This window comes from Podarcis raffonei, chromosome 7, assembly GCF_027172205.1.
Source record: "Podarcis raffonei isolate rPodRaf1 chromosome 7, rPodRaf1.pri, whole genome shotgun sequence".
NCBI lineage: Eukaryota > Metazoa > Chordata > Lepidosauria > Squamata > Lacertidae > Podarcis > Podarcis raffonei.
The window spans coordinates 41,409,028-41,435,741 of record NC_070608.1 but is presented as its reverse complement, the minus strand read 5'-3'; the positions used below and the strand labels follow the sequence as shown (position 1 = coordinate 41,435,741).

Below are 26,714 nucleotides of genomic sequence, written 5' to 3'. Positions count from 1 at the left end.
GTAGATAAATAGGTACCACTCCAGTGGGAGGATAAAACTGCGTTTCCGTGTGCTGCTCTGGTTCTCCAGAAGCGGCTTAGTCATGCTGGCCACATGAACTGGAAGCTCGACACAGCTCCCTCGGCCAATAAAGTGAGATGAGCGCCGCAACCCCAGAGTCGGTCACGACTGGACCTAATGGTCAGGGGTACCTTTACCTTTACCTTTACCTTTACCTTTAACTTCAACTAACTTACAGCTTGAAGCACATTTAGCTGAGGGTCTGTGTAAAGCTTGGCATAAGCTAGAGCCATGGTTCCCCAAGGACCGCATGAACATTGATTATGGTTTTGGTGGACCACTTAATGATTTCTCTGCCTGTTGTAGCAGTGGCAATGCTTTGTGCTAAATGCTGTATGGTTTTTGGTTGAATTCAAATTGTAATACAATAAAAGAAATAAAAGAAGCAATAAAAATACTATTTGAAATCAATATTTAATGCGGACATGCCACGGATCACCTGAGTGAACCTCGTGGACCGCTGGTGGACTATAGACCACAGTTTGGGAACTCCTGAGTTAGAAGAAGAGCTAGATCTACTTCTAATAGAATGTGAATGGATATGGGAAAGGGCCGTTTCCACTGTGTTTGACTTAGCAAGTTTCACACAGAATCATAGAGTTGGAAGGGACCCTGAGGATCATCTAGTCCAATGCCTTCAATACAGGAATATGCAGCTGTCTCATACAGGGATCGAACCTGTAACTTTGGTGTTATCAGCACCATGCTCTAACCAACTGAGCTATCCAGGCTCTGCTAGAACACTGCTGCTTGAACCCTGACCAGTTGGAACTAACCCTGTTTCAGCAGAATGAGCTTAACTGAGTTTTAAGATGTGATGCAGAAGTTACTGGTGAAGATAGTCCATGATGGCGGATCTTTTATTTCTGCAAAGAGGACACTCTTCAATCTGCCAACAATAGTCTCTTACGTTTTACACATCACTGTTCCACATGTGATGTACAAAGACAAGATTGTAATTGGCACGAAGGTCAAAGGCCATGAGGGGTCTAATAAACAGAACACCTTCCATTGAGCTGGCACCTAATTAATAATAATAGGAGAGACAGATGTTTCCTGATACATACGTTGAAAAGTGAATGTATCCACAGCAGTTGCTGCTGGCTTATGTTATCTATTAGAAATACAGTTCTGCTGAACACAAAACACCAGCCAGCTCTTACAGTGTATTACTGTATTTTGTCTACAAACTGTTAATCATCATGGCACATGAAACCATTTTTTTACAAAAAAAAATTACATTGTTGCTTATTCATCTGATAACTTGCTTTTCGTTGTTCTTCAGCATCCAGATCGGAAGTCTTTCATTTGTAGAAAAAAATGTTGAGCGGTAGCCAAAATACAAATAACAATGATAACAAAACTACATTCATCTGGGACAGAAGCAAAAATCACAATCCTTTTTGTTTCTGGATGTATGCCAACAAAAGCTGCTTTTTTTACCATGGGTTTCTCATTCAGTAATACAATTGAGTGATAAGCAAACAGAATCATTAGGCAGAATCAGGTATCTGGCTGACAGATAAAGAACAGAAGAGTTTGCTTGATGAAGCCAATGGCCCATTTAGTCCAGCATCCTGTCTCACAGTGGCCAGCCAGATGCCTGTGGGAAACCCACAAGCAGGACCTGAGGACAACAGCACTCTGCCTACCTGTGATTCGCACCAACTGATATTCGGAGGTATACTGACTCTTGACAGTGGAGGTAGAACATGGCCATCATGGCTAGTGTCTGTCAATAGCCTTGTCTCCCATGAATTTGTCTAATCCTCTTTTAAAGCTATCCAAGTTGGTGGTCAACACCATGAGAGCAAGTTCCATAGTTTAACCACGTGCTGAATGCAGAAGTACTTTCTTTTATCTGTCCTGAATCTTCCAACATTCATCTTCAGTAGATGTCTACTAGTTCTGGTGTTACGAGAGTGTGAGAAAGACGTTTCTCTATTCATTTTCTCCATACCTTGGAGAACTTCCATTGTGTCACTTCTTACTCGCCTTTCCTCTAAACTAAAATGTCCCAAACACTGCGAGCTTTCTTCACAGGGGAGTTGCTCCTGTGATGGAGGAACACTCAAGAGAAGTTTCTACCACCCACTTTCTTGCTGCCGGTGGGTCATACTCTGTGGTAGTTGCTGCTACCACCCTCCCACTTACTCTTGCAGCCCAGATGGGAGAGGAATGGATATATGACTCTTGATAGGAATGGGAATGTTTCTTTTTTAACAAAAAAAGAGGAAGGAGGAAAGTAAATTTGAGTATTGCGCTGTGTTTGTCACTTGAGCTGAGGGAAACAGCTGGGACCACTAGAAGGGGTCTTCCAAGCAAAGTCCACCAAGGATAAACCATCTTGTGGGGAAATGAAAAACTTTGAGGATGAGACGGTAAATAGTTCAAGGGAACTTCTGGCAGGGACAGATGGCATTCAAGCAGCCAATTGGTAAAAGGATCTAGTTGAGAATGCTTGGCAGATGGAGAAGAGAAAGGAGAAAAGTAGGCAAAAGTGTAGTGAGCAGAGCTGAGAGAGAGGAGAAATAATGGTGCTTCCTTCTCTCTTTTTCCTGACATGGAAGCTTGATATTTCATGGCCGGACATATTTGCTTCCTAGGCTATAATCATAAAGCCAAAATAGAGGGGGCTTTTTCATTTTACCAATAATATTTACTTTTTAGATCCTTTGATAAGTCTTTCAATTTCTTATTGACACACAAACAGAACTTTCCCCTTAATTTGTCTCCAATCTCTTGTTATGATCCGTTCCCTGAAGTATCGTGATGTGCACATGCTGTGATCTTTTTCTCAGGAGAGTATCAATCAATCAATCAATCAATCAATCCGAACTTGTTAAATGTCATTAGTGCATTCAGAATTTGTCCTATCTTTTTTAGTTTTACAAAGGATTATGTGTATTTTTCTTGGAAAGGCTGTTTGCAAGGCCTTTGTGTTTTTGTAGGGTCATGCAAATCAGCTAAATATAACGCTTCCCAGCTTCATTCAACTCGACTTTGCATATTTTCCCCACAGCTGCAATTGCTCAAACTGGCTGGCCAAAGTCTCCTCTCTCACATGCATATGCAAAACAGCTTTATAAACAGCAACACTTTAAAAACCACTAAATTTGGCTTAATGAAAAGGTAGCAGAGGCCTACCTTTTGACTTTTAATTATCCCAATACAAGATGCTTCCAGAAAGGTTGTTGCATGACCCTCCTTCCCATTTGCCCCTTAATTTTTTTATTTTGTACTCCTACCTCCTTGTACAAATCTTACACCGAAATATATGGTTTGCAGCTAAAATAGATTAGTAGTTTGCATTTCTGATATCTTATTCTGAACTGATTCTCATCAGTTGTGGGTATTTGTTGTAAACCTCATAGTTAAATATTAAAATTACACAGTGTTGTCCTAGAATTGGAGCGCAGCCATTTTGTTTTTTAGCCTGTGGTTAGATCAGATTGTGTGTTTTTTTTCTGAATGACAGATACAGAAGGTTTATTCTTTATCCACTGCTAAACTATTTTTAACACTGCATTCTTCCCATTCTCTCTAGTTAGAAAAGACAGCCTTGAAAATGCTGAAAGGAACATTTCTTTGTTTTCTCTCTTTTGTCTGTGAGGTACATGCACAAATTGCAACTATCATAGCATATGCATAATTTTCTGCCACTAGGGGCTCAAGATCTGGATCGCATCCGTTTATCCACCTACAGAACAGCATGCAAGCTTAGATTTGTACAGAAGAAATGCAACTGTAAGTATGCCACTGGTTAATTCGAATTACCATCATTAATCTTATCTTCCACTTTAGAGTTGTGTTTGTTCCCCAGTTGAAATGCAAATAGGAATTTATTTTAATACGCAAGATGCTAATAAGAACACCTGGTTCTCCAGAAGAGCATGTTATTACACTACTGCTAATTATACTTTAAAGTTTAAATGTTTGCATGTGGATGAGGGTAAGAGAGAGTGGGTGGAGCTTTTTAAGCACATCTACTTTTCCCTTATCAAAATGATGAGATGAACTATAAAATAAATAACCCCCCTTTTTTTGTTTCTTTTCAACACGATTAGATTTGTTCATCTTACCTCTAAGATTACCTTGTGCAGCTGGGTGGAACTTATTTTAAGCATCTACAGTCCCAATAGATACTAATTTTTACCTTCAGAATTCTCATTATTAGAATGGAAAGCAAATTTTAAGTGTTAAATAGGTCATTATAACAAGCCATTCTTAAGAATGCTGCATCTTCCTTATACCATTATTTACAGCTTTTATATAATATTTTGCATATTATAGGACCAAAACAGCTCCTGAAATAATTAACATGGCGTTGATGGCATCTGATTATTTTTGTGTATGTATTGTGAGAGCCAGTGTGGTGTAGTGGTTAGCGTGCTGGATTAGGACTCGGGACGCCCAGGGTTCAAATCCCCATTCAGCCATGAAACTCACTGGGTGACCTTGGGACAGTTACTGTCTCTCAATCTAACCTACCTCACAGGGTTGTTGTGGGGATTAAATGAGGAGGGAGGAACCATGTGTGCCACCTTGAGCTCGTTGGGGGGAAAGGTGGGATATAAATGCAATTAATGCATAAAATAAATTATGGTAACTATGGAGATCTGAAGGATGTGTCTCTGGGATTTGCTAGAGGGAAAGCTCCCATATTGACTCTGCTTCCCAAATGGAATATGAGAACTTCCTAATAAGTAAGATTCCGTGCACTGCATACCCTGTACTTAATATTGGCATATGTCTGAATCCGGTGATATTCTGCATGCCTGCTTATCTTATTTATATATAAAAAAACAGAACTTATTTCTTTAGGTATTATTGGAGGATACAAAAAAGGGTGAAGCCAGCCAGCCTGCTTGCTTCATCAGAGCTGCTGAACTCAGTAAACCCCTTTGCTGTTGTCCTATACATGAATGTAGCTGTACTGATCTGTTGTGTATTCATTTAAGTAAATAGAACTACAACAATAGCCGATAGGCAAATAGGGCAAGTCTGTCCTGCAATGTGTATCCATTTCCATTCTAACAGGTTGCATGTGTATATCCAGCATCTAGGGTGGTTGTGTAATGGACAAAATGCCTTTATTAGTGAGTTGTTGCCAGTCAAGTACCTTCTGCCTTTCTCCAGACATGTCTCTGCCACATCTGTTGCTTTATACTGATGTAGTTACACTATATCCAGTGATCATTCACAATAGTACTTAAACACTAGCTCAGTGCCCTGGTCTGCGTTGCCTCATCAGTAAATGCCACAATTTGTTGCTGTGTGGTCTGTGTGCTGGATTTTACAAGCTCATTTGCCAGTGAAAGAACTCACATCAATAATTATATAGAGTCCTATGGCCTGATTATGTACCTATTTTTTTGTAATGGGCTTTACATTTTCAGTCCTTGACACAGGACTGCAGCCTAAATACTAACATATTCAGCTGTACTCCATTGCTTCAAAGCAATTTGAGGATTTTTTATTCTCAGCAGGCAGCTAAAATGCACACCGCTCCTTAGCTACTTCCTTTTACTAGACTATAACCACTTTTATAAATCCAGGTTTACCCACAACTTGTACTCCATACATATCGCCAAGATTCTAGAAGAGAATCTCAGCACACTGCTGACAAATGCACAAAAGCTATCTGCCATAGGATTTGGTGATGGGTGGCTTTAAAAGAGCTTTTGACTGTTCATGAACACCTAGTACTTGCAGTGTGTGTGTGTGTGTGTGTGTGTGTGTGTGTGAGAAATATCACATTGCCTTACATTTTTCAGAAGGTAAATTTAAAATTCTTTGGTTTTCCAAAAGCAGTTTATATGCTTCCTTATCAATTAGACTTAGCAAGCTAAGTTGTCCAGTCACAAAAACAACAGCAGATTTGAATTCCTCACACCCAAAAACATATTTTAAAGACCACTCATTGAAGAAATCTGCAAAAATTAAGTTTCACCCCCTAAAATGACACACACCTTACTGGTTCAGTGTTATGTCTGAACCAGGGATCATGGTTTGTTTTGCTCAGACAAACCAGAGCTAATAAGCCTTGACTTGACATCATAATTTGCTGTGAGCAAAACAAACCATAATCTCCAGTTGAAATGTACCACTAGGTCAATTATCAAATGCCACTATGCCATGGTTAGTTGCTGCTGCACATCCAAGGAGATGAGCGAAGTGAGAGCCAATGTCAGCTAATACATTGGTATAAATATAACATGTATAGTTAACCTTTGGCCCTCCAGATGTTGTTGAACCACAACTGCCATCATCTCTGCCCATTGGCCATACTTGTTGAGGCTCATGGGAATTGTAGTTCAGCAACATCTGGAGTGCCAAAGTTCCCAACACGTGAAATATAACAAATCTAGGAAATACACAATCATCACAATATAATTTTACTGCAGTATTTGAGGTTGGTCATGCAGCTTAGGTTTAATGGATAGGTAGTTGAAGCAAGCAGTAGATGCCATTCATGGTTATGGAAACACATGTCAAAACTTAAGTAGAGAACAGTTAGGGTTCAGTAGTTTAGGTGCTAAGATAGCAGGATCATGAACAACAGAACTGAGTCGAAAATGGGAAGTGTCAACTTCCATAGCCTGAAGCACTGTATGAACACCAGAATTCTGGATTTCCAGAAATACCTTCTTCCTCAGCATAAAATGTTTCATTTGCTGAAAATTACGGCTTTTCAGATTTTATTACTTGTAGCAGTTATTAAAAAGCATTTAGGATGATGAAATCTCAAGCACACATATGATCTCTCTGTGGACCACAGCAGCGGAGGCAGAGCCTAACAACATACCATAATCAAAAGTCCATTATACAATTAAACAGTACTGTATGGCTGGAAAACAACCGCCATCCTTGGTGGGCCTTACTCATTGTGCTGCATAGTTATTCTCCAGTGCTGGCTGTTGAAAAAGCAAGGCTGCTGATTTCCCTAGATCAGAATAAACAGTTGGCAGTTGAAAACCTTGGATTTAAAGCCAGGCTGATGATTCTAATATGGGGTTTAATTAGAGCTGACAAACCGGGAGTTCATATCCCTGATGGTTTTTAATTTGGCACCTTGGGGGTTTCAGTGTTGTTTTTCTCCTCTGTTCTCTTTTGAATGAAATACTTTTTGCTGTGTCTCATCAGGAGAACAATACAGCTGTTTTCATGGGGAATGGCGTAGTGTGATGACCGTGGAGGCGACCTTGTTAACTTCCACGCCTTCCCCAACTCTAATCCTTCTCTTCCTCATACTCTTCTGCTCAGTTCAAATAGTAGCTAGGCCTCAGAGGCATGTAGGCTAGTCAGCTTCAATTTCTTACATACCTCGGGGCCTCTTTCTCTTCTGCCTGTCACTTTATGTTAGCCTTGTGCCCCACCCTGTCTAATGAACAATAATTCACATCTGTAAATTAAATGCAAGTGCTATTAAAGATGTACTCACTTCAGATATTTTTAAACACATCGTGCTCTGGGCCAGCCTCACATCAGTGGCTATTATATCATCAAGCCGGCAGCAAAGGAACTAGAATCAGAGTGTTAGACTAGGATGCAAAAATGAAGTTCCAGTATGGATTTGCAGCCCATGCTTTTTAAAGCAGTTTCCTAGGTGCGGTTCAATCCTATGCCGTTTTGAAGCAAATAACATTTACGTCACTTGCACTCAGCTCACAATAGGACAGGATCCTTGTTCTCCAATTTACCGCATTCCTTGCAAAATCAGTTTTTTGTCTTTTGTTGCTAAAGGGATGCAGTCAAAATAAATGAGCATAAATCCAAGGTGATGGGGGCTAAGCTGTGTGGCAGGTGGGGAGGATTTGTGGCATTCCTGTTCTAAGTTCCACCATACTTTAAAAGTTATAATCTAGCGTCACTCTTACAGTATAACGACATCAGTAGTAATTTCTTTTAACTTGGACCAGAGTGTAATGCCATCCTGTTCTCTGATTACCTAGTTCTTTCATTTATTTACTATGCCTCTGTTTTTGTGACCATCAAATAATCTCATTTTCCTCTCTTCCCTGAAAATGTCTTTGTTTTGGATTTGCAAATCATCTTCACATTGTGTAAGATTAAAAATATCTGTTTAAGATACCCAGACTCTTACTCCACCTAGGGGTTCAGGGAACATCATCTAAAATTGCTGTTGCCATGTTCCAACAGAGTATAAACTTGTATATAAATGTCAGTGTGCATAATATTTTACCCACTTCCCATTTATTTCTTGCTTTTCTAATTTATATTATTTCCATTTATTGCTGATAGCCCAAGATATTTTTGTGTTAACCGAAACTGTTCCTCTATTCTATTGCTTGCTACTGTCATCCAGTGCATTTGATGATGCAGCACACAATTTTGCTGAGCTGCTACCGAGGCAATAAACATTGGATTCTAGTATTAGTCAGGGAATGGGGATGGATGGGTGAAGTATCAGTAGAGAATGATGCAGTTTAACTCCAAACATATTTATTTGGAAGTAAGTATCTTTAAAGACGCGGGTGGCGCTGTGGGTTAAACCACAGAGCCTAGGACTTGCCGATCAGAAGGTCGGCGGTTCAAATCCCCGCGACGGGGTGAGCTCCCGTTGCTCAGTCCCTGCTCCTGCCAACCTAGCAGTTCGAAAGCACAAAGTGCAAGTAGATAAATAGGTACCGCTCCGGCGGGAAGGTAAACGGCGTTTCCGTGCGCTGCTCTGGTTCTCCAGAAGCGGCTTAGTCATGCTGGCCACATGACCCTGAAACTGTACGCCGGCTCCCTCAGCCAATAAAGCGAGATGAGCGCCACAACCCCAGAGTCAGTCACGACTGGACCTAATGGTCAGGGGTCCCTTTACGTTTACCGTACCTTATCTTTAAAGTCAGTTGAACTTCTTGGAAAACATGGTTAGCATTGAACTGTTAGGGACTCACAGCTTTACAAACATTATTTGACTTCCATATAATCTGCAGCCAAGTTTACATTTATTCTAGTTACTTCAATATATTCCTTTAAATCACATACATTTTCTGAATGTGGGTTGGCTAGGTTTGCCAGATAAAATTAATTATGTTATTGATAATGTACTGTAACAGTAATTAAGTGGTATATATGCAGCTGAGCATAATGATGTATACAACCCAAAATGGACAGGTGTCAATTTCAAAAAGACTGACCCTACCCAACAAGATGTAGCCCAGTGGAACAGTGTTATTTGAGTGTATTGAGTTGGTTTAGTAGCAAACAAAACATCAACCAAATTCCCCAGTAACCTTGAAGTTTACTGCTTCTTCAGACGCTAATGCTGGTTACTTTTCAGAATGCAGTTTTACTGGTTGGGTTACAGAAACTTAATGTCTGGTTAACTCAAGTTCAGAATGGCACTTCTCTTCTTTCATTTCTGCTTGGTCAGTTAGTGTCTTGGTTCTATTATTCATGTATTTCCTATATATTAATGTTTCACTTTTTCTATCATTACGCTGTTCAGAACCCATACATTATCTTTGTAATCATCACAATTTTGTAAGGTAGGCTAGTATTATTATTCCCATATTACAGAAGTCAGGTTAAGGGCAGTGAGAAAAGCCTAAGGGCACCTAGCAAGTTTATGAATGAGATTTTAACTGTGGGCAGCTCATTTCACAGTTCAGACTTTACTAGCTAGGACTGTCGTGTGCCTGACTCAGTAACATTTTAAATTAGAAATGGGGTGAAGTCATGACCAGCATTTGACAGGTCAGTTGCCATAATAAAAATTCTCAATAATGCATTTTTTTCTTCTTTCACCTCCATAATTTCTTATTTAGTCATGCTGAGAAAATGAGAAAGCTAACTCTGTAATCAATCTATATAGACATTGGTGCAAATACAAATATATTTTTTCCCCTTTGAAACAGCAGATTTCTTAAGGGAACAGCAGAAATCCATACGCCTTGGTTTTTGTTAATTTGATGCAATACGAATATATGGTTAATATGTAAGAGCACATATATGTGGCACTTACTAAAATATGCACACTGCCATCTAGTGGCTAGTAATGTAGCTTTCTCTAATCTGTATTACCTCATCCTCAGGAAGTGGTATAGAACTCAATATCTGAGGCAGGCTCTTGACAAAATGCAAGTGTTTCCTCTTTCATATGAAATCTCAAGCTGCTACTGGTTAAATACTGCTTGACCTTTCAGTATTTTCCAAGCAAGGCTTGCTAATTTTATTGAGTGTTGTTGCTTTAATATACTTTCCATCAAATTATTTTGGACAGAAGTTAGAGAAACAGGTCTGTAAATTCCTGGATTGTCTGAAATCCCCTTAAACAATGGTAGTCTACTAATTCTCCGACATGGATGCCAGTCCTAGCAAGCTTATATGTTTTAAGCAAAAACTATTTTGAGCTCTTAGAAATGTTGAGTGAAAGCCATCTGGTCCTAATGACTAACTACAGTAGTTGTTTTAGTTTGTGAATGAACACCACACATGTATTCCTTGCCAGCTGTATTAGACTGCTATTCAGCTGCACTCACTGAAAAGCTGGTTCATGTGTGGCTGTCTCTCACACACCTTTGTCTGAAGTCTGGAGACAAATTGGGCTATTATTAAATTTAAGCCAATCTCAGCTGAGCCACTGGAAGCCAACTGTGGGTATGGGAGTTGTAATGGAAGACCCATTGCAACTTTTCTTAGGAAGAAGAAAAACATTCTTGCTTGTTATTCACTGACCTGTGTTGTGAAGCAAAGAATAATACAAGGAATTCACTTGACTTCCCAGCTTCATTCTGCAAGTCTTATAAGGTGCTTTGTGAGGGCTTGGCACAAAGAAAGCAAATGCTTTTCTTGTGCACCCAGTTTTCAACCTTGTCTCTTAATGGTCCTTCTGCTTCTCTGGCTGGTTTCTATCTTCTGGAGTATTTAAATAATTGTCTATAGTTTCTATAGCTTCCTTAAGTGCCCTAAATATGTAGTCCTTCAGAGGTATGTGTGCACACCACAACACAAAGGGCCTACTCTAATGTTAGGCAGGATAGGATGACTGCCTCAGACAGCTGGTGTTGAGTGTGGAGCAGGGAATCCTGGCAAATGGCTGGAGGAAAGAGCTATGAGAGGAGGCCAAGTGGCCTGCCCTGTGCCCCATAAACTAGCCTGATGCTCTCAGGTGTAGTGGGAGGGTGTGGTCAGCGGCAAATCTGGCTGGATTCTGTACAAGGAATTGCCGGGGGGTGCTATCTTTTCCTCAGATAGAAAACATCTCTTGATACAGCCCTGGATACAAATAGATATGTCCTTGAAGTTTGTACAGCACTAATCTACATTCCTGAACAGGTGGTTTTAAACCAAAAAGTGATTTCCTGTTCGTTCATAAGAGCACCTGAAGTACACACATCCAAGATTCCTCTGGCTGCACATGTGCTTCAAGCTGAGAGGAGGCTCACATAGCTTTGTAGACTTCTAGCCAAAATGCTTTTATATAATTCTTCTCTCCTTCATCCTGCTCATAACACCCTCGTTAAAGCCATTTAGGGAGCTTTGTGGCTTAGGACTGATTTCAGTGTGGGATGAGATCAAAATTCTCAGGATTTTGTCTCAGAATAGGAGCTGGGGCAAGGTTTCATAAAAGCCGCCGCTCCGCCCTTCCCACCTTTCTGTGGTCTTTGAGGTGGTGGTGATAGTGCATTTGCACACATTTCTACTGCTGTGTAACATTTACCCCTAAGACATAAGCCTGGAGTGAGGGCAGAAATATTTGCTTTTCTCAGCTTTGGGCTTGTCCGCCATCATCGCCTAGTCAAATCTCACTGCCTGTGTGGCATAATCACAAAGCCGATTTGGGGTAAGTGCAATGCTTGCTGCCCTCACTGTGCTATCTTATGGGTAAAAATGTTAAAGGGGAAGTGGCTCCAGCAGCAGGGAAAGCACAACCCCCTGTCACCAGCATAGGCGTAGCCAGGATTGGGGTGGGGGGCAGGCCTTTTGTTAGGGGGGCAGAACCTCAGTTAGCCATGTATTTTTATTGATTTTTATTGATTGGGGGCAGCTACGCCCCCCTTGGCTCCCATGGTCACCAGCAAGTAGGGAAAACACTTGAATCTAGGTTTACAAGACCTCCTGGAAAAAAGATTTAAAGGGATGGTTTTCATCAAGCAAGGCCTGATGTCAACTGGGTTTCCCATCTCCAAGTATTCTTACAGTGCAAGGGGTTGGACTAGATGGTTCTCAGGGTCCCTTCTAACTCTACAATTCTATACCACACTCTGCTGTCCTACCATGGTCCTATTGACCACCTGCTAAGAGTTCATATAGGAAGAAAGTGGTTAGGGTTTGAAGAAGCTCTTGCTCTCTCTCTCACACACACACACACACACACAGAGAGAGAGAGAGAGAGAGAGAGAGAGAGAGAGAGAGAGAGAGAGATGTTACACTTTAGGAATGTTTGTGACATACTAGTGAGACTGAAAAGACATCATAGTATGAATTGCATCATAGTAGGGCATCCTAGCAACCAGTAGCTTGCTATGGTGAAAAAAAAGCCAGTCTTTCCTTGCAGCTGGTCTTTCCTAGCAGCAAGGTTTGCTTTCTGCAGGGTGCAGGATCTGTGTGGCTCTGCCCAATGGTTAGAAGCTGAGCAACAACTGCACAGAATCTTGTCTGTGCTGTGCAGCCTCTAAATCAAACTGGAAAGATCGACCTACAGGGCAGGCAAGCAAATATTCATTGTCTCTCCCCTCCCCTTTTATTCCCTGCATTAGGTGTGTTTCTGTATAACATTGTGGGTAGGTTGAATTAATTTTTAAGAGAATAAAGGAAGTTGTATTGATAATCTCTGCTTCTTCTGATGTAATTACTGTTTTCTAACCAAATATATGCCCTCTTCTGTACAGTGGAGAGATTGCAGGAAGTGTGTAAAAGGTAACTGCTAAGTTTCTGTAGCTTCTTTCATTCTTTGTAATCTCTTCAGACATAAATCCTTTGAGGATTGTGTATGAAACAGTAATGCGTAGCTTATTCATTCATTCATTCATTCATTTGGATTGTATCTTCATCTTATATTTAGTTAGAGGCATTGTATGATAAATGAATAGGAAAAATCCACCCCAAAGGTCACCAGACTATGCCATATAATTCCTGTTAAGTGAACAGTTCAGTTGAGTTTGAGTTCCATATTGGCCATAGATCCTAAGAAAAAAATGTTACAACACAATGCATAATGGGGTGGACAACACAAGTCACAATTTGTAGATAGTTACAATGAGCAAGAGCTCAGCCAGCCAAAATTAGTTTTCATTACAGCAGTCACAGATGATAGCAATTTACAACAAGAGATTCAATAGAAGCAGCATGAGATTTGGATAATGCTAAAGTGTGAGATGCTCACTTAATGAGTAATTCTTTATATCAATTATCTGATCATTTCAAGATCTGACTGGTTTCCCTTACCCAAAAGCAGTTGGGGAAGAAACATGTTTCTAACCAATATATAAGCAGAGTATTTTTTTAAATCCAAATGTTATGAGATCCTCAGTTTCTCCCATGTCACAAAAGCATAGGCCAAATCTAGACATAATGTAAAGATGTGAGCCTATGCTAGGCTTGGGCTCAGGAGCTGCCTCTTCCTTCTCCTCGTCCAGTGTCTGCTGCCCTCTCCAACGCCACCACCCTCTGCACCTTCGCCAGAGGGGGTACCCAGAAGAGGACCACCAGTGATGGCCTAAAGGTCTGGGAGAGGTTCATACAGGATAGCCATGGTGACAAGAAATTCTAGGCAGGCAAGAATATTGGGCTGGGGGGGGGGCTTCAAGAATAAGGTCTGACAGACTGCCTACCCCCCCCCCTTGTTTATAATGCTTTGCAACAGCTGTGGTGCAGATGGCGATGACTGGGCAAGCAGCACCCCGCTTCACTTCTGCAGCGAGATTAGGCCCAGTGAATAAAAAGAGACCCAACTGCTAAGTAACCATTTGCAATTCTGTTCTGTCCATAAAGAGGCCGCTCAATTCGTTTTACAGGCTGGTAACTTTTGTGAGCTTCTTTAGAGGCTGTGCCATATTCAGTTGGGTTTTCCTTACCATCTAAAGTGCTCTCATTAACAAGATGGGAGAGAACAAAACAAGTTTGAAGTCTCAGTTTATTTATTCAGTAAGCAGAGTTTAAAGAGCCTGCAGCAAAATACAATCCACCACTGGAAACCCTTGGGGCAAGAGAGAACTAAGGGAGACCTTCCGTGTTTTTATTCAGTAGACAGATTTTTAAAAGGCTGCATGCCCAAAATGACTGGTGAGGGGCATCTATTGGCCCAAAGGTTTTCTGTTGTGTCTCCATTTATTTCAATAGACATATCTGGGTTTTGCAAGATTTTTTTTATTGATTACTTGCAAAAACCCTTGAGATGTCGAGTATCCAAAGGAAATGTTTGCAAAAGCCTGATTGTTTTTAAGCTTGAACACAGTGATGTTAATGCATCCTTACAAATTATCTCCCTCCACAAAGCCATTGTTAGCACTCCTGGGTGGGGTGGGGGTGTAAAACACAGGCACCAGGCTTATAGGATTTTTTGCCAATTGAGATCCAGGAGGCGCCTTCAGGGTCAAATTTTAAATGCCTGCTGAAAACTTTTTTATTCTGCCAGGCAATTAAGAATGTATCTTTCCACAATGGTTTATTGAGGTCTGTTTTTAACTTTTTAATACATGATTTGTTATTGTATGTTCTATGTATTATTGCTGTAAATTGCTTTGATATTTCTTCTTCTTCTGATATAACACTATATAACTGTTTTTAGAAATAAATACAGTTACTTAACCTCTTCTCCTTCCCCCACGACCTCAGCGTGACTAACAGAATCATGGTGTGTGTGATTTAGGTCAGACAAATGATGCTGTGGAAGGTTAAAAACCTCTTCCCTAGCAGAGCCCTTCCAGTCAATGTCACCTTCCCCAAACTGCTTTAAAATAAAATGAAAAGTCAGGAGATTCTTCATATAATTTATGTATCATAATTTGTTTGTGGTTCCTTGCCCTGTGTGGTATATGGCATTTGGAGATAGATAGATATATATATAATGGATTTTGGGACGTGGGTGGCGCTGTGGTCTAAACCACTGAGCCTTGGGATTGCCGATCAGAAGGTTGGTGGTTCGAATCCCCATGACGGGGTGAGCTCCAGTTGCTCGGTCCCAGCTCCTGCCAACCTAGCAGTTCGAAAGCACGTCAAAGTGCAAGTAGATAAATAGGTACCACTCCGGCGGGAAGGTAAACGGTGTTTCCGTGCGCTGCTCTGGTTTGCCAGAAGCAGCTTAGTCATGCTGGCCACATGACCCGGAAGCTGTACGCCGGCTCCCTCAGCCAAGAAAGCGAGATGAGCGCCGCAACCCCAGAGTCGTTCGTGACTTGACTTAACTGTCAGGGGTCCTTTACCTTTTTATATACGGATTCTACTAATTTCATGCATGAGATCAAAAGGGCTTCTAGCATACTGCAGTCCTGAATCACCAAATGTCTTGGAATTCAGGTCATCTCAAAGGGTTTGCCACATGTCAAAGTAGCTTGTGTGGAAGTTGATGGACGTTAAATGGAATGTTGGAGAGAGCCAATCAGTGCTGGAGCAGCCTGTTAGGACTAGACTGTCAGCTTCTAGGTCCAAAAGCTACATAAAGCTTCAAAATTGAAAACAAAAACCTCCTTGTGCCTTTCTTTTTCTTCTTTTTGCTTTATAAAATATATTTGGCCTTATAGTTCTCTATAAATATGTATCCAATCACCTGTAGTTGTATTTTCTTTTTAATTCCATTCCGGTCTAATGAAATGAGCACCTGAAAATGAGAACTATGTTTCCTTTGTGTATAAAAATGACAATGTTTTGGTGGGCAAACGATTTTATTTTTTTGAGTTGTTGCATCTCCTCCTCTTGCCTCCCCTGACTGCTGCTGGCTCCCTAAAAAACACCATCAAGGAGTCTCTGGCCCCCATGCATCATTGGTAAGGGGTGAGCTTTTCCCTTAAGCCAGCCATTTTCAGGGTGCACCTTTTTTCTTCCATATGGAAAGCACAGAAGACATCACTGATTCCCTTACTGTGCATTGGTTCGGGGGACAGAGAAAGACTATCCCTCCAAAAATGGCTTGGACGAGGAAACCCATCCAATGCTGAGGACCCGTTTGTCCCAAAAGCCCATGGCAAGGGTGAGCTTTTTTGGGGGGTGTAGCCTTTGCTTTCCCCCACATGCCTGTCAGTGGACACAGGACTGCTATTTTGATTTTTACCGAAACTATACCTGTAAACATGGTATCATGGGAAAAGGAAAAGGAAGCCGCTCCAAATTGTTTCACTCCACCAATTTCCATTGAAACAATTTTGTACACCCCCGCAAAAAAACAAAAAACAAAATGAGGCCCCACTCACAAACCAGCGGTGGGGGGAGAACGTGTCATTTCAAGCATATCTAAGCATATATTTTATCTATCTGTAAAAATGCTATAACCTAAGATAGGATTATTTTCTGTCTCTTTTGTGGGCATTTATCTGATTGTTAGTACTATCTTGCATCCTACATAGTGCACTTAGTGGATATTTGGAATGTAATAGAAGCATTGCGGGAAAATTCATTGAACAACCTGGACCCGAACATAGAACTGAATGTGGCTCGAATTGAAGCTGTCCTGTCCACCGTTTTTTACCAACTGAACAAACGTATGCCAACTACCCACCAGATCAACGTAGAGCAATCCATCAGCTTACTACTCAACTTCCTGCTGGCAGCTTTTGATCCGTAAGTTTTCCTTCTAATATTATGGATTTTAATATTTACACAGAAAAAGAGTACCAAAGTGAAATATTGGTTTGAGCTGGGCCTTGGACAAAGTGAAATTTCCGAATTACTGTTTTTGTTCAGAACTTTCTTAATTATGACTATAAAGGCTATATGTTACACATGTAGATGTGTGCAATATTACCTTGTTGCCTTCAGGGATTAGAGAAGTGGGAGTTGGAGGGAATGCTTAAATCTTTCCCTCCCCACCATTGTCTGTCTGTCTGTCTGTCTGTCTGTCTGTCTCTCTCTCTCTCTCTCTCTCTCTCTCTCTCTCTCTCTCTCTCACACACACACACACACACACACACACACAGCTTTACCAAAAGGGCCCTTGCAGTAATGTGCATGTAACGTCGAGTTTGGCCCCAAGCAGAACACTTCAAAATGCAAAATTGTTCCATTCCATTCTTTGGGTATTATTATTGCTGGTGGAAACATCTGCAGCAGTGTTTATTCTGTAGCAGTGGCATGGGGTTAGTGGCTTATTGTTTGAAGGAAACTCTTTTTGCTGCAAGCTTAGGCAGCTGTGGGCAATTTCCCCCTTTTCCTTGTTAATGTAGCAAACTGTGAGATTCCAACAGAAAAAAATGGCAATAGAATTCATATTATTACTACAGCCTGAAACCTTGCATTTGAAGGCCTAGGGGAGGTGGAGACAACCAAACAAATGTGAATTTATGGGAAAGAGACATCCCTAATGTCATGTTACAGATGAGCATTCTGTGTATATATGTAAATTACGGTAATTGAGCATAGGATCCATCAGCATGTTATTGGCATTCTTAAAAGCATCTGAATAGCCTTAAATTACAAACTGGATTGACTGGGATCAGCTTTGTGCTTCGACAGGTGCAAATTATCTATTACCTCATTACTGTTTTCTATTATGAAAATGCACTGGTTGGAAATCCACACTATTAAAGTACCATTAAAATAAGTTGCCTTGTGTTCCCGCTTGCCTACCCACCCCCCTCTTGCCCTCCTCCCCAGCACACACTTGATGGAGTTCTTGCTTGGCATTGTGTACCTTACAGAGTCAGATCAACTGGTACAGCTTAGTCACCATGGCAACACCTGAGGTGAGGTGGGAGGGAGCAACCGTTCCACATGACAAAGTAGCAGAGGCACTGTGTGCCTGTATCCAACCACAGCTCTCCTGCCCTCTCCAAGGAGAAATTGTCAGTAGGCTGTGAAACTGTGGCCTTCAGTGTTTGGAAAAGATTCCACAACATGGCGGAAGCTCTTTTAAAAAAAGAAGTAACAGTAAACCCTGAATTCTTGACTCTTCACAAGAACAGGGAAGAAACCAACTGAGAATGCCTGGGCACATGTTTTGCTGCCCACTGCCTGTAAGCCTCCCTCCCTCCCAACAAAACCATCACCGTGAAAATGAGATCATTCGTAATACCCATTTTGTTTCTGGAGTTTAGCACTGCAAGGCTTTGAAGATGCATACAAAACACCATCCCACAGAGGAAGGAATGAAAAAGTATTGCTTTTGTAAATGATGGGGTGATCTATGTTAACACAGTACTGCTCTCACATAGAATGTGCTCAACAACTATTCTATACACTTTTGGTAGCTAGGTAATTGTAGGACCTGGAATATATCCAAAAATGCAAATTGTTCTAAAATAGCAACTGCTTTCATTTCAAGTACTGTAAATCAGAGCTGTCCTCACTATGCTGACATAGTGCTTGGAATTTGTGATTGAATTAATAGAGGGGTAATCAGAAATCCTAAATGTGAGCCTCAATGAGCCATATAGCCTGATAGGATGGATGAAGAATCCCAGGAGTTCTGGGCAGGAAATGCATTTTATTAATTTCGCCTGGTGTGGCAAAATATTAAAGACTCAGTCAAGTGGAATGACCATAGAAATGTTAACAGAGTTTCCATTCTTGTTGCTACTTAAGATGTAGCTTAGCAATTTTGGATTGAAGGTTTGAGTTATATTAACAGTGCAGGCCTGTGCCTATCTACTCATGCTTAGGCCCCACTGAGTTCAATGGGGCTTCTTCCCAGGGAATTACGTATAGCAAAGCAGCTCCCCTAGCTAAATGTGACTGCCTGTGTTATCTGCATCTGGATGCCTTCGTCTGCAACAAAGCATGTCTTCCCCATATTGGTCTCTACAGCCACAGCAGGCACTGTAACTCTCCAGTGGTTTGACTTTACCCCCAAATGCACACTCCTCTATTGTCTCCCAAGACAGATGGATGCCAATAACAACAGTTATCATGTAGCCTCTTCACAGTGAGAGCAGGAAACACTGGTCTCACCATGAATTGGCTTCATAGATATACTTAGTTATATGACATTGTAATGTCATCATGTTAATCATATTATCCCAATGGGCTGCCAGCAAATTAGTAGCGGCCACCATTTTATCCCAGAGCAATCAGAGTGAGCAATCCTAACAAGAGCCTTAAAAGTCAAGTTGTAAGGAAATATCCAAGTGTCTTTTGCTGCAAGGCAGGATGGAAATCTTTTAAATAGACAAACTGTACTCATAATTGCGGGGAACTCATTGGAAATACATTTTGTGAAGGCCCACAAATCAAAGGTGTGTATAAGGAAGGCTTTTCCGAGGTCAGAGTATAGGGTCTTTGATTTCTACCAAGAGGTGCAAATGAAGGCATTTTCTTCTGATCACATCTAGTTTGGTTCCCTGACGCAGCTTGTCACTCAGTTCTTTTTCTCAGCAATCACAGCAATTGCATGTGCAGAGAGACAGGGATTTCTGCTTGCTTCCTTTTAAACCAGACTCCTTATTTTTGCCCTGAAATATATTGAACTGTTTTATAAATGGGACAGGGAAGCATTCAGTAATACTAGGGAGTGGGGAGGCCACCTGCTCATCTTTTTTGCTACTAGTTACAACCCACTTACAGCTTTGATTATCTGCTGCATTCATGCCATTAAAACACACACACACACCCCTCTTCATATGTTCATGGCACGCACGCTCTGCTCAGTAAAATACGTTTTTCAGAATATATTATCAGAATAGTATAAATAAAATACAAATAAAAGGGGGGGAGCTCATGCTTCATTATTTTTAAACTTTCACCTACTCTTACGGAGAATAATACAGCTTATTTCCAAAGGGAAATCTAGGTGAGGTTTTGTTAAATCAGCTTGGAAGTGTTATTGGCTCTGATAGAGCATGCAAAAGCATGCACAGGGTTTTAGTCATATGCTATAGATTTTGTTTTGTGATAGCCTCTAGCTAATATGGTATAGAGTAGTACTATTGGCATTGGACAGCTGGAGCGCCCTGTGGCCTCAGGTCTTTTACTGATGTTTCATATGCGTTAGAGGCAGGAGAGCAAAGGGCAGTTCCCTACCTCCTCACTTTTGCAGACAAGTACAGCGTGAAAGAGAATTACAAGGGGATTCTCAGCCCTTTATTCTGTTCGCTTCATAAGTCCTTCTGATGCCTTTACAATAGCCCATGGCCAGTACAGAGGAATGCTGCCCGTTCATGTAATAAGCACGAGTTTTCTGTACATCTCTTATGATTGTTAAAGTCAGTGTGATCATGTTTTGACAAGTGAAGTTGTTGATCAGTCTACTACCCAACTGCATATACAATTGTTGACTGGATGAGCAGCACAATACATTTCTCTGATGGCACAGTTGGTTCTTTGAGTGTTGTTCATTCTTGTAGAGAACTGAGTAACATTTAAATAGAAATATTTTCTCCATCTCTACAAGTAACGCAGTTGACTTCTTCGTTTATTTTTTGCCTCTGTGCCATGCTCCACTAGCCCTTGGGCTTGCAGGAGTAGTTTAGTGTAGGGATGTCAAAAATACCAAAGTGATTCATTCTAGTGCTTATAAGAAATAGTAAACTCACAGCGGAGCCGGCAGAGCCCCACTGCTTTTGCATACGCAGGGCAAACATTGCAACAGTGGAAAGTCACCATTACTTGTCCACACCCAAGCAAATGTTTAGGCATTCTTTCTACACAAAGCAGCCTACTTCAGTTTGGCCCATCAATTCACCTGACCGGTGAGGCCATAGATGGCTACTATCCAAAGCTTACAGATAGCTCTCCTCTCTGGGCCGAGAGCCCAGCATCCCAGGGTCTACAGATAAGCACAGCATCAAAGCAAGCCAATTAGTATATACAAAAGCAAGTGAATAAAGCAAGTGAATATAAACATATATGAGCTGTTGCAAGCTCCTTCTTGCAACAACTACCAATTCGTTTTGGAGTTATCTTGACTACCAAGATGGCATTTTAGGCCTTCTGGAACATTTCACCTTTAGTTTCAACACACTCTGAAGATTCTCTCCCCCTTTATGGCTTTACAACAATGATCCCTTCACTGAACATCTTCACCAGCGGCTGTCACAAGGCAGAATACTTGCTCTTAAGCAGCCATATTTTACTCATGAAAACTTCAAAAACTACTACTATAAAGGAGTTTCATTGTACAACAGAGCAGCTTTGATAATTGCCAGACCCTAGGGGCACCTAAATGCCAAGGTGCCCATTTATCTCACCTAGCCACAAGCCATGTCAATACATATTTTCATGGGGAAATTGAATTTACGCTGAGTCTAGGTAGAGATGTATGAATATAAATTACTCAGATGAAATATGGTGTCCAAACCTATCAAGTCAAACTGCAACATTTTTTTTTTAAATGGAAAATATTCCTTTCATACCTTTTCTTCTCAGAAGTATTCAGCTATGGAAAATGCTATTCCATTTGGGATACAGAGAAAACTTACTTATCTGCTATTCACAATTCATCCCCTTACTGAAGAAGGACCCATTAAATTTGTACAATTGCCATAGGTCACACATTTATTTATTTTTTAAAAAATAATCCATTGACTTCAAACAATAAAGTTGTTTCTCCTTACCATTATTACATTTTTTAAAAGTGCCACATGGTGGAGGGAACCCTGATTCATATGTGGTGTTCATGTAAATACACTAGAGAGTACTGGGAAATGATTCACACAGAATTAAAAAAGATTCTAAAACTCACATTTCCCGAAAGACTGGAGGCCTTTCTGTTAGGGATAATAGGTGATGACATTCCAAAAAAGGCACTCAGTATCTTTCTGCACATGACTGCTGCAGCTAGAATACATTACTGCCTAAACATACACAGGTACTTCAAGCCACAAGTAGCCACCAACTAGCTTTTAATGTATTGTATGTACAAGATGGATGATCGCTGTCTATGTTTGCATAAATGCTTAGCTTTGTTTCAAAACTGTTAGTTTTACTCGGACCAGCTTTGTTGATAATAATTGTGATTTTGAATTATAGTCAATGATTTCCCATTTATTTATATGTTAAACTAAAATGGCAAACACTTGAAATTAAAATATGTATGCTGCTTGCCTGTTTTATGCAAGCATAGGGCACAATCAAGCCAAACTATGCACCTTTTAACTAAGCTTAACTCTCTCCAACTGAAATAAATAAGACTGACCATTTTTAATTTGTCTGTATCACTACCACTTCTGCATTCAGCATGTAGACACATGGCTGGATATTTTAGGGGGCCTACTGTGGACCCATATTAATATTGATTCAGCACTAGACAGACATCTTTGTTGTATTCCCAGGCATAAGAACAACAGCAACAGCAACAACAATAACTGTATACTGCCCTCCATCTGTAGATATCAGAGCGGTTCACAACATAAAAATGACGTTTTGACAGTTAATGGCATTTTAATACCATTTAGGGTAGAATCTTGTGGTCCCAAGAGTCATAGGACAGAGTGGATCTTCTCCCTACCCACGGAGAGAGAGATGTGCAGGCTGGAGGAAAAGGTCTACTCTCTCAAGCCTCTCTTGTTGTTATCACAGAAACCTCTGCTCTGTACTGGTGGTGCTGCAGTGGTGATAATGGCAAAAGAGCAGCCATTCTGGAGACAGATTAAGGATGGATCACCCAGATCAAAAACCCTTCCAGGCTCCTGACATACACCCATAATGGGGGGAAAGTACATTAGGTATACTTATATTCTCTCCATTGGGATTAATACGAGGGGAAATCTTCAGGGAACACACACAACTGCCCAGGAAAAGAAGGGGGGTGGGGAAGCAGAGAAATGCTGGCCAGAGCCTTCTTCCCTGCCAGAGCCTGACCAGACTAGATTGGGCATTGTTTCGTGTTCTGGTTTCGATGGAATTTAGTGTTGTGCTAGAATTGTTATATTTGATTTATTTCTCTAGCTTTATCTTTTTAAACTGTTTTTACAGTACAACACTCAGATAACCACTGTTCAAATCAGAACTACAATAAATAGCTTGTTTTCTCTTGTATTCTTTTTAAAAGTTTTATGGTTGTTTGCAAAATTTTAATTTCCAAGCCTAAGAATATTTGTACGGCATAATTCAACAGCAGTGCAAAAATATTGCCATATTGATGTCATCATATTTGTTTTCTTGTTACTGTATAGAGAAGGACATGGAAAAATGTCTGTCTTTGCTGTCAAAATGGCCTTGGCAACACTTTGTGGAGGAAAGATCATGGACAAATTGAGATGTAAGTCTTTGTCCTCTATTGTTTATATTTTATTAATGTTGTTCCTTTCAATATGGAATAGAACCAGAATTTGGTTTAGATAATAGTGATATGAATCAATTCATGGTTTCTTTCCAGAATTCTGGTACTGAAAGATTCCTCTTATGCATGGTCAAATGTGTTGAGTGTCCAGCATAAAGAAACATTTTCATGGTTTTCATAATGAAATATATTTTGCACCCCACCACCACTAAAGACCCAAAGAGCTACTCTACTAAACAATACAGAGTACAAAGTCCCCCAGCAATAAAACTGCTAGCACATTTGCAAAGCTAAGCAGGGTCCAGTACGGTTTCAAATTAGATGGGAGACTGTGTGCTGAGATTCCTGCTTTGTTGGGGATTGGACTAGATGACCCTTGGGATGAGAGCCAGTGTGGTGTAGCGGTTAAAAGCAGTAGACTCGTAATCTGGTGAACCGGGTTCGCATCTCCGCTCCTCCGCATGCAGCTGCTGGGTGACCTTGGGCTAGTCATACTTCTCTGAAGTCTCTCAGCCCCACTCACCTCACAGAGTGTTTGTTGTGGGGGAGGAAGGGAAAGGAGAATGTTAGCTGCTTTGAGACTCCTTAGGAGAGTGATAAAGTGGGATATCAAATACAAACTCTTCTTCTTCTTGGGGTCCCTTCCAGCTCTACGGTTCTTTGATTCTATTATACTAAAACAACAGGACACTACTGAATTGGCAGCCAGGCCCAAGTTTGAAAAGAACTAACAGTGTTTTCTACTACAAGCAGTTTTCTGTTTAAGTTTTGCATAGTCAACATCTGTAAAGCATTTAACAATTTTAAAGAATTGCTCTTTGACTCCGATAGCAAGAGCAGAAAAGCAGTTAGCAAAATCTTTGGGAAACATGCATATGTATTAGAAAGATTGATCAATTAAAGCTTCTTTAATCAGGTTGCAGCCCTAGTTAAAACCAATATGGATTAAATTAATCCATTCATAGATCCAAACACATAACACACAAGAGGCACAGAAACAACTTTATTGTCTGAAGTGAAATCACCCTTTGTAATGCATTGAATATTTTAAAGCGCGCACACAAATACCCAGCTCTCCAATAATCCAAATCAAGGATGACTACCTGTGGCCCTCCAGGTGTTGTAGGACTTCAACTCTCATCAGTCCCAGCTGGCATGACCAAAGGTTAGGGATGATGGTAACTGGAGACCAACAATTTCTGGTAGACCACAGGTTAACCACCCATATCTAAATACTCAGTTCTCAGATCATGGACCACCTCTCCCCATTTGAACCAAACCAGACCCTGTGATAGTAATTTGAGGCTCTTCTACATGTTCCTCCCCCACAAGAGGTTCAGAGGGTGCAGCATGAAAATGGGCTCCCTATTTGTGGAATGCTCTCCCTAGGGAGGCTCACCTGGCACCTTACATAACTTTAGGTGCCAGGTGAGAACATTCCTCTTCACACAGGCCTTTGACGGATCAAACAATCCATGGCCTTTTAAATGTGTTGAGGGGAAGGTTATTGTTGTGTTATATATTTTGCATTTTTATACTGTAAGCTACCCAGTGATCTTCAGGTAAAGGGTTGTATAAAAATTTAATAAATTGTCACCATTATCATTACTTGAAGCAGAAAGTTGCTCCAGGGGCAAGAAGTTTGCATTTTGTACTTTGGATCTCTTTTATCATGCTAAATTACCATTATTTTTTTCTGATTTGCATCATTTTTTCCCTAAAACTGGAAAAGAATTTTGAGTATTAGAAAAGTGCTTGCTTACTCCCTTTAGTGAGTCCTGACAAAGGCGTATCCGTTCTTTTGCAATATAAAAAAGGGGATAACTCTAATTATTATTTTCATTTGAAAAGAAATACTGTTAGATTTGTAACTAGTGTCTTAAACCAAATAAACCATTTCATATTTCCCCCCTTTATTCCATCAGATATTTTCTCAATGATTTCAGACACCAGCGGTGTAATGGTTTATGGTAAATATGACATGTTTCTGCGAGAAGTCCTTAAACTACCCACGGCGGTCTTCGAAGGTCCTTCTTTTGGATACACAGAGCAGTCAGCAAAATCCTGTTTTTCTCAACAGGTAGATAAAATGGCAACATTCACTGCCTCCTTTTTGCCCTTCCCATTAATGATATGCAGTGACAAAATGTTATGTGCTTTTTATTTGTTTATACCGTAGATTGTGTACTGGACACTTTGGCAATTGTAAACCAGAAGAGAACTGTATTTTGTTTAAGGGCCAAATTAGATATGACTTGGGAAGACGTGTGAACAATCTCCTAATACGATTTGGAAAAAATACTAACAAGATGTTGTAGGGTAGCCATGAATTGGTTTGCAGCAGCAGCAGCTCCTACATAAGTGTGGAATATGATTAGGGCTCAGCTCTCAGGTGGGCACCACTGGGAGAAGTTCATGAGCTCTGGCACATCTTTTTCTAGAAAAATAGCACTGGTTATGATAACAATGATATTAGATTTATAGACCAATAAACTATTGCCTTCAGTATTATAGAGATGAGCAATATTGGGACTAGGTATGCACTGAGGTTTGGTCCTTCCCAGTTCTACATGGACACAGGACTACACCCAACCCATCCTGTTTATGTGCAGATTTAAATGGAAAATCCTTTGAAGTTTTCAAGTAATGGCATTTTTTTAAAAAAATACAAGTACAAGTGGTTACAAGATGGTTCCAGGACTACAACGTGGCCCCTGATCTCCCCTACTCCTTTTCAAAAGGCTCCCAAATAGCTGACTGAGATGTTCACAGCCTGGAGCAACTACCATACAAAGCTTCTTGCCTTTGAATTACAACAGAGCAAATCCCCCTTGTAGCATCATGGACTTGATGCATGGGCGTAGCCAGGGGGAGGCAAGGGGGACAGCTGACCCCCATCAAGTAAAACAATAGAAATACTTAACTAACTGACCAATCACATTGGTTCTGCCCCCCCCAAAAAAAATCCTGGCTACGCCCATGACTTGGTGTCCCTCAGAACTCTTCCTGGGCCATACCCCTCACTGGCTCTGCTTTACTCCTTAATTGTGTCCTCTGATAATGTCTGGGTGGAGAACAGAGAGGGCTGTGGAAGTATGTGTAGAAGTTAGCCTACTGTACAGAGATGAAATTACATCTGTTGCTTTGCTCACTTTTGCTCCAGATCCTGCCTATCATTTAAAGGTTGCCTCAGATGGTTGCCCGGAAAGGAATGCGTCTCTTGGGCTGAAAAGAGTTCCCTTCCCCTTTTTAAGATATTGAAATGTATCTGCTTGATTATTTCACCCATGTGTGTGTGACCCATGAGGAAAGTAAAATTCCCCTTTCAGCT

General features: G+C 40.7%; 1 protein-coding gene across 27 annotated transcripts in view; it reads left to right on the top strand.

The window, feature by feature from the left end:
* DTNA (dystrobrevin alpha) overlaps nt 1-26,714 on the top strand; it is a 192,650-nt gene that overhangs the window by 110,478 nt on the left and 55,458 nt on the right. For all 27 annotated transcript variants that reach the window (XM_053396232.1, XM_053396251.1, XM_053396230.1 and 24 more), the window contains 4 exons: nt 3,727-3,807; nt 16,578-16,791; nt 23,277-23,362; nt 25,309-25,463. In XM_053396232.1, the coding sequence (XP_053252207.1) occupies nt 3,727-3,807; nt 16,578-16,791; nt 23,277-23,362; nt 25,309-25,463 (536 nt within the window). The remainder of the gene's footprint in view (nt 1-3,726; nt 3,808-16,577; nt 16,792-23,276; nt 23,363-25,308; nt 25,464-26,714) is intronic.